General features: G+C 42.3%; 1 protein-coding gene across 1 annotated transcript; it reads left to right on the top strand.

The window, feature by feature from the left end:
* The first annotated feature begins 3,751 nt into the window (after positions 1-3,751).
* znf518b (zinc finger protein 518B) lies at positions 3,752-8,635 on the top strand. The gene is made up of 2 exons (XM_084085927.1): positions 3,752-3,910; positions 4,795-8,635. The coding sequence occupies exon 2, from the start codon at positions 4,931-4,933 to the stop codon at positions 7,484-7,486; it is 2,556 nt and encodes an 851-aa protein (XP_083942053.1). The 5' UTR covers positions 3,752-3,910; positions 4,795-4,930; the 3' UTR covers positions 7,487-8,635.
* Positions 8,636-9,037: the final 402 nt, after the last annotated feature.

The raw sequence follows: 9,037 nt of genomic DNA, 5'->3' as shown, positions 1-9,037 counted from the left end.
TTGCGAGGAATGCCTTCTTCTTCATGGTCAGCTGCATTTCTGGCTGGTCAACTTCTGCTCCGATGTTGTTTGACCTGGAACGTCTCTGGTGTGCTTCATCCTTTGTAGAGGGACCACTTCCATAACCATCAAATACGACAACAGCATGTCTGTAGTGGCGATGTACATACTGCACATACAAACTGGATAGATTGGCATATGTTGTCTGGTTGGGCCATGGCAGCCGTTGCAAGAGTGCACCACCATCAAGGACGTACACGACATCATCTGGACATTGACTTACTACACAGGATGGTACCTTCTTCACCAGGCCTGTCTGGAGACTGGCCTTGTCTGGCGGACGCATCAGGAGACTGTTGTCAAACAGAGCTGTGGGGTAAGCTGACAACTCGTATGTGAACAAGGTTCTTGTGTCAACAGTCCCTGTTCCTGCCACAACAAGACGCTGGAACAACTGTTTCGGGTCGATCTCCAGGCGTTCTCCTTCAATGGCAATGTAAGTTGAGGCAGCAAGTGTGGTGACCTGATCTCTCTTGCGGAACGTGTGCTCTGCTACCGATTTGCCCTGCATAGATTTCAGTATGGCATGACCAACTGACTCTGCTCTTTCTACATTCACAGACTTGTCAGCTACGACTCCAGATGACAGACTATGCAGTTCCCTCAAATCCCGGGAGAAAGGTTTTCGTTCAGAGAAGTAGTTCAGGATCATCTGCACATCCTTGGCATCTCTGGTCATCCCTGCAGCTGCCCTGTCCTTGTGGACCACTGCTTCCTTGATGTCTTGTAGGCCGGTCACTTCTCTCATGGCCCTGTTGACTTCTCCACATGCTGGGGTGGACATCAACCATATCAGACTTGTCGACTGTTCAAACCCCCGACCTCTTGTCAGACCACCAACCGCCTTAATGTTCCTCATGAAGCTTATTCATGAAGCCAAATCAAAGCCACGATGATGTCAACAAGCATGGCCAGGCCGCTCTAGAAGTCCTGTACAACTCTAAGCCTGGGAATAGCCTTGACTTTGAAAGAGCAGCCAGGTTCAGTAGCAAGATGGCGTCCAGGTTGGTCTATCTGCCTCCTGAATCTCTCCCACCTACTTGCGATGCAGCCAAGTACCATAGTTACCGAGTGTACCACCAGGTACAAACCTGGCTAGGCAATATTCTTGATCCAACCAAGTGGGGATGGTTGCTCCACAAAGGCCAACATGTGGAGAATCTCAAGCCAGTGAGGATGCAGAGGGATGCTGCTCCAGCAGCCTTGCTGAAGCTAGTCAAATCCAACTGCCACGGCAAGTGCGACAAAAACACCTGTTCCTGTCGCAAGAATGGACTGCTGTGCACCCTGGCTTGTGGTCAGTGTAAAGGAATCACCTGCACCAATGTTGAAGTGAAGGTTCTACATATCTCTCTACATGTCTCTACATGATGTGGTTAAATTAAGTTGCAGTAGATTATAGGTATTTTGAGTTTTCTAGATGTTTTAAGTTATGTGTAATGCAATCAGGAGGTCACAGTCAAGCTTTGAAAACAACTGTGCCTTTCAATGTGCCTTTTATTTTTCTTTATGTTTTACTTACTGCATTTAGTTTTGTGATTTCACCTGTAAATGGCAATAAAATGTAACTCAAGTTACCAAAAGAAATCTCAGTCTTATTAAAAATGCTTCTAATCAATTCCCTGACCTCAAAAACATAGGATTAGACACTTTGTTTCCATTCATAGCTCTATTAGTTTGGAAGATATGCCAATTTTTGGAATGAAATACTCACAATGGCGGCCATCTTGGATTTAGGGTATTAGCAGTGAGCAGATCAGGGTAGATTTTCTATCCTGGCTAGTAGACCTAATTTCCAGTCAAAATCAGTTTAGAAACAAAATAATACAATTTGGTCCAACCTGAGTGGATTTTTTTGCTAGAATTACTGGACTATATTTCTCACTCTTCATACCAGTAACCTGTAAACTGATTGTATGACATTCTATAGTAGTTGTGTATATCTGTCTGTCTCTTATATGTCATCATGATTTGTGTGCGTGGGGAACTCATTTGAAACAAGCTCAGTGCTTTTATGAGTCTTCCAGTTTAGTAGACCTTGTATTGTGAATTTGTACTTCCATGTACTGTTGTTCTCATGTCTTACTAAATAAAGTACATCAATCAATCAAAAACCTCGTTGTTGTGTTGTGTTTGGAGGTTTAAAGAACAGTGGGTTAAATATCACTTATCAACAACAAAGCAGCATGCTATGTAAAGTAAAAAAAAACAATTATGGACCCAAATCCTAATTCAGGTGCCCACTCGTCCAGGTGTCCACACGTCCCTAGTCCCCACTCGTCCTAGTGCCCAGTTATCCCAGTGCCCCTCTCTCCAGGTGCCCACTCGTCCAGGTGCCCAGTTATCTCCACCCCTAAGTGCCCACTCGTCCAGGTGCCCATATGTCCCCAGTGCCCAGATGGTTTTGGTGCCCAGTTGTCCTGGTGCCCACTCGTAAAATAGCACCCAACCACGATTCAGGAATTTCAGGCCTGTTTAATGAACAACGAGTGTAGTTAACAATCAAAGCAGTTTAGCAGTCTACTCTACTATAGTATTATATTATATACTATAGTATAGTACAAACATTGCAACGTCTGTCATCATCAGAGGGCGTGCACTTACTTTTAACTCTATGGGCGTGCGTCATGGCCGTCAACGTCCAATGAAAACCATTACGCTGTATTCGTAGGCAAATGTAAAGTGTTACGTAAATGTACACCTCGCGTCACCAGGCTTTCCAGTAGTGGCAGCGGTGGCCTAGTGGTTAGAGGGGCGGCCTTGATACCGGAAGGTCCCTAGTTCGATTCCCCAATTCATCACATCAATCATGAATCACCGCTGAATAGCCCTTGAGCAAGGCTTCCATGCAGGGTCCGGCTGGAAACAAGCTTCGTACTTAGTCCGACACCCTGGGTAAACAACAAACTTTGCTTTGCTTTGCTTTAGCCGTGGAAAGCCTGGTTTCGATTTACTGCTCAGTGCTCAGATCCGGTGTAAAGCCCGCCTACCGTATCCGGTAATGTTGTAAACACATACACACTGTTTCCGTATCCGCTCAAGACCGGATCTTTAGACTTTAAAGCGTAACGTAAATGGCTTCAAGACATTCAAGGCCAAGGACAGACATTCAAGGAAAGCAACGACACCGAAGCCTGAACTAGCACCACATGCGCAATACAAAACAGTGGTCAAACCACTCGGATCTGCGCATGCTCTTACCGCTATGTTGCTCCTGCGGCTTCTCCTTCCTCCTCCTAGTTGACAAGCCTTAAAGAATACGCAACAGTACCACCTTGCCATGTCGGCTTATTATAAGCGACTTAGGGCTTCTTTTTCTGTAAAGTTGCTTGTACTGTACTGTTAGTTGCGTTTTTTGGGCTTGTTTCTAAAGTGTAGTTGCTTATTTGGACTTGTTTCCTAATGTTAAAACGTATTTCTCAAACATTTTCAAGTCAAGGACCACCAAATTAATATGTATCTGAAAATATGTTATGCCAAGGACCCCCATACAATCCACATTCTAAATTTTCTTCAAGATTTTCAAGAAAACAGCAGATCTACAAGCTCACAACGCGTCACGGTGCGACACGTTGTGAGCTTGTAGATCGGGTATTTTCAAATAGCCGCTGCATATTAGGTCATGTGGTTGCTTGTTTCTCTCGCAAAACCTGGCAACAATGAACAGTACGCACTTTACGTAGTCGAAGATACAAGAAGGCAGCGATCGAGAGAGGATAGCGTTAGCAGCGCTGCACGGTCGATTGCCCGTGTCAGCAAAACGTCTCCGATTACAGACCATCAACGATATTCACATCGATTCTAACATCTGTTCAACTGTTCAATGCGTCGATGAACATCATTCCAGCCGGTATGTGTACGGTTGTAATCTGTCCCGTTACCTGGCGGTAACGACCGTGTAAACAGTGAAAATTGGGCCTTTTCGCCTTTGCAACCAACCCCCCTCCGTTATGGCTGGGGGCCATTGTTTTTTCTTTTTTTTCCTTCTTCATTTATGAATTAAAACTGATATAATACATCTTAACAGTGTTAATGCTTTTAGTTACTGTTGATGAATGCATGGATACGCGTTCGTTGGTTTGTTGTGCATGCAGTTGGTTGGTGTGAAGAAACGCTTAGCATGCATAGCCTAGCCTCAGGGAGAAAACCCTACTTGATGGTGGCAGAGTTGCCAGATGTTGCGAGAAGAACAAGCAGCCAGGTCTAGGAAAACAAGCCCAAAAGAAGCTATAGGCCACACTCTAAACCTATATCATGCATTGGCTATTTGAAAATAGCCGATCTACAAGCTCACAACGCTGTAGATCTGCTATTTTCAAAAGCTCTTGCAAATGTTTTTTTTTTACATTCTAAGAACACAACTACTGGCACAAAACATTTTCATGAAAATATTTGAGAACCACTGGTTTAAATAGTAATTAAAAGAATTGGAAACAAGCCTAAATAAGCAGTTACACAACTTACACTAGAAGCAAGTTACAAAAACGCAACCCGCAACTAACTATTTACAAGGTACTTCACTAAACAAGCCCAAAGTTGCTTATAATAAGTGGACATGGCAACACTGGAGAAACCACTACTTTATGGTGGGTGTGGGGGAGCAGCTTCTGGTTGGCTGACATGATAACATGATAAACGCTATGACAGGTGTCCGTACATTGTTATGATATAGGTGTTAATACAGGTGTTAATAAATTATTAATCATGCAACATTTGTGTCTTATTTGTATACAGGAAGAAGGCAGTTATAGCGCCCTGGTCCACTGTGGCAAAGACCTACCCTCCTACTGCATGGGTGGAACATGGACATGAATGGCAAAGAACCAATACTCTGAAATTACACCTTTTTAAGAATTCATATCTACTAGCCATGCAGCCCGCCGGTTATCAAAGGACGACGGAATTGAATCGACAGCATGATCTGTTAAACACATCACAAGTGATGTATTGCGAGAAATGTGGATATGTTTCTACAGACCCTGCGGTATTCAATACGCACATGTTGGAACATTTGGCAACGAAATATTACTGCTTTTACTGCAATCATGTGTCTTACAGCAAGGCAGAGTTGCATGTACACCTGGAACAACATACCACAAAGTATCCATACACATGTCAGTACTGTGGTCAGGGCTATATGACGAAGGACCTCCTTGACTATCACATTCAGTGTTTACATGTGAATCCCCCCAGCAAGGGGCTCAATAAACCTGAGGTGATAAAGAACCCTCATCCCCCCGTCCCCAGTGCCTTGCCAAGAGTGACCAGAAATGACACTCCATCAATGAGGCCACTTGTTCGTGTTAGAGCACCACTCATTACACCTCCAGCCAGAATGGAAAAGGGCAGGCAGGGAAGTAAAGTAGTGGACACACATTTGCCCAGTGGTCCCAAAGTAGGTGAAAACCTGCTGTCCTGTACAGGTGAACAAATTCAACACCACAGAGCTCTGACTGTCTCACTTCCAGATGAAGTGTCAATCCCTGCAGGCTGCTTGGTTGAGCTTATCGAGATGAAAACCGTCAACGGGACAAAAGAATTAAAGCTGAGAATTGTTTCACAACAAGGAGATGAATCTACGATAAAAGACACTAGGAGCATAAGCTCACAAAATACCACATTTGGGAAACCATTATCTTCCACATCCAAGAACCCAAACACACAACCAGGGAGTGCAGTAATGGACATGGTTAATAGAAAGCTCTCTGAAACAAAGACTCTGAATGCAGAGCGTCCTGGAGTTTTCCCATCAAAGGGAGCCACAAGCATTCCAAATTCAACTAGTAGACGAGCATGTGGAACCAAGAGAACATTAAAAGAAATGCTGGACTCCGCACAATGTCTTACAGTTCATCCAACCAAGGTTGCCAAGTGCACACCAAATGCAGTGACTGAAGGAACACGAGGAATCAAAATAACACCACAAGAAACTTTGAAAGCAAATGGAGCGTATCCCACTATTTCTTTAGTGAAGCCTTGTAATCTGTCACTAAGCAGTGTGAGGAGCCTGTCCAGCAAAATGCCATATAGGACAATTTCAGAGCATCCCGCAATTATCTCAAGTAGGAATGCCAGTCAACCAAAAATCCATCATCAGGATTTGCAGATGGCTGTGAAAGATGAACCAGTGGAGGTCAGCGCTAAGGACAGCACTACTCCAGACATGAAGTTTAAACATGATTATGGACTTTTTCTCCAAAAGCAACAGTGTCTGAGTGTTCTCAGAGCAACAAATGGACAAGAAACTCTTTCGGTATGTAAGGATAAAGTAAGTGTAGAGCTGTCCTTGCCGAATCCAAATGGACACAAGACATCAATCAGTCCTTTACAAATAAGGCTACCTAAAATGGGAGAAGATTCTACTCTTAAAAGCCAAAAGCACTCCGCTTGGACACAGTCAAGGAGATGCAATGGAGCTAGGCCCATTGTAGGAGATACACCAGAACCTATGGGTTTCCCAGTGATCTCGCATGTTTTTTCTTTGTGTCAACAACCAGGGGATGTCCAAGGTGCCATGCAACCATTAGTAAAGGCTTTACAGGGTATAGTGATGAGCAAAAGCAACTCCCCTGTGACAATACCTTCAGTGTCTGCCAAGAGAAGTAACATGGTCACAGGGCAAAAGGACGTGACTATTGTGTCGGCAAGCTGTGCCCAGGTGGGCAAGGAGGATGTGTCCCCCCATAAGACATCAGTGACCCAAGAGACCAGCAATGCTGTAAAGTTGGAAAATGATACATGCTCTCAGCTGACTCAAACATCACCTCGGAATCTTTCTAAACTGAAGAAAGTAGGAAAAGCTGACATTATAAAAGACACAAAAAAGTCTGATCCAACATCAGCTGGGAACGCTTCTAATGTCAAGGGAGGAGGAAAAGGTGACTCTATAAAAGACACTAAAAAGTATGATCTTAGTCCTGCTCCAAAATCTCTGCCCATAAAGGCTCAAGATGAAGCATTGTCCAACACTGCGTTTAACATGGATGCACCTACCACCCACAGCATTCCAGGGCAACCCCCACACTTGTCAGAAAACACGGAAGATGCTTCCTCAAAATTCCTCACAGTGTCTTTAAGAAGGATACGAGTAGGCTGGTGGAAACCTCAAAAGAAAAGGCTGAGGCAAAGAGAGGTGCTCCAATTTAAGGCTCAACCTCACATAGACACTTCAAATGAAAATGCCATCCTTTGCCCAGCACCACTGAAAGTAGACCAGCTGGTGAAACGTCCGGGTCCAAACCAGCCAGTGGTGGTGCTTAATCATCCCAAACCCCAGTTCCCTAAAGGGGGAGTGAGATCACTATCTATTACTGATACAGGAACTTCTGATGTAGTTCCAAAGTGCCAAATCCTGAAGATGAGGTTGGGTAAAGTCATGGGACATAAATATGAGGTGATAGGCTGCACTGTAAGGGTCTTTTCCTGACTTTGTCTGGCTTGTTGTAATGAATGTTTAAAATGGACAAACGGTAGAAAGATATGGACAAACACAAGTTAAATATTTCCCTGTGTAAGAATATAATGGGAAGATGTTGACATTTGCAAGAAATTGAATATCAAGTTCCATATTTTTTTGTACAGACAATGGAACACATTTTAAGTGCAATGCCGTTTGATTGCTTTGAGCTACAAACATTTCCGCACTGTAGTAGCTAGCAGTCACAGGGGTACCTATCCTAAGTACTGTGTCAGAAATAAGTGTTAAGACTTGAAAGTCATCTTGATCATTATTAATGCATGTGCAGTGTATACTGTATACCCCCTTTCAAAGGATTAATTTATTTTTTATCATTTAAAGTCACCAGTCCCATCTCAGGCTAGTTTGTTCATATTAATTGTGAAAGCAAAATGAATATGAATTGAGTGAAAGCAAGCACATAACGTATCACTGCTGTCATGGACCATACAACTTACCATGTTTGTGTTCCAAAAGTTAACATGCTTACTGTACATGCTTGAGTTTCCAGATATTTTGGATTAAAAAAAAAATAACTACAGTATTACTGTATTCAGAATCATGTTATGCAAAAATACGTTTTTGCATAGCAGTAGTGTCCGACCAAATCGTAATGTTGACCTATGTATTCTTGTTTTTAAATATGACCATAATGTATGAAAATACCAGGCCTATAACTGAGTTGATGGAGTTTAGTTGCCAACTGTTTTATCCCTGAATTACCGTGTATATATATACACTACTCTGACTTAAATATGCCTAGTGTTCCTATTTTGTCTTATTACTAAAGCTAAAATGTTCACGGTGAATCCTGCCACATATATGTTGTACAGTATATAATCCTTTTTTTCAGGTGTGTTAAGCACACACTGCCTCTTGTCTGAGGCTGCCTTGCAGCCATCAGTATTACATTCTAGAAGTCTGTACTCTGTACATAGTTGTATTATTGCCTCTGAAACCTTTTCTTTGCCTTCCTGTCTTGGTTTTGTGTGGGAAATTATCATATTCTTTGAAAAAGACATTGTTCAAATTTAAACTAAAACTTTTGTCATTGTGTTCATTCATAATTTTTGTATTAACAGCTGTGTAATTTTTCATAAAGATTTTTATTGAATGACACTATCATCACAGTGTATATATTAGTTTTTACACCAAGAACTTGGATCAATTGACATACTATTAATGAATAATACTATGGGGATGTTAACATACTTGAGATGTACTAGGCAAGAGTCATGAACCAAACCAAGATGAATGAGAAAATATAAAAATAAAATACAGAACTGCAGGCCATAGAGATGTACTAGGCAAGAGTCATGAACCAAACCAAGATAAATATAATATACTGGTATACAAAATAAGTACAGAACTGCAGGCCCTAGATATCTGCACTGGATCTTTGAAAGAGTGAACATGTCTACATTATCAAATATAAATGTACAGTGAATATATGAATGCAAACAGTATATGGGTGGATACATGTGCAGTCTATTAACAGTGAGTGTATGAATGAATATATGT

Source organism: Gymnoscopelus microlampas (assembly GCF_963454915.1).
Source record: "Gymnoscopelus microlampas genome assembly, chromosome: 18".
NCBI classification, from domain to species: domain Eukaryota; kingdom Metazoa; phylum Chordata; class Actinopteri; order Myctophiformes; family Myctophidae; genus Gymnoscopelus; species Gymnoscopelus microlampas.
Note: the sequence above shows the minus strand (reverse complement) of the source record. Positions and strands in the feature narration are given on the sequence as shown.

What these genes read in the sequence shown, in the direction of transcription:
- znf518b (XM_084085927.1), top strand. Translation starts at nt 4,931, where the DNA reads ATGCAGCCCGCCGGTTATCAAAGGACGACGGAATTGAATCGACAGCAT.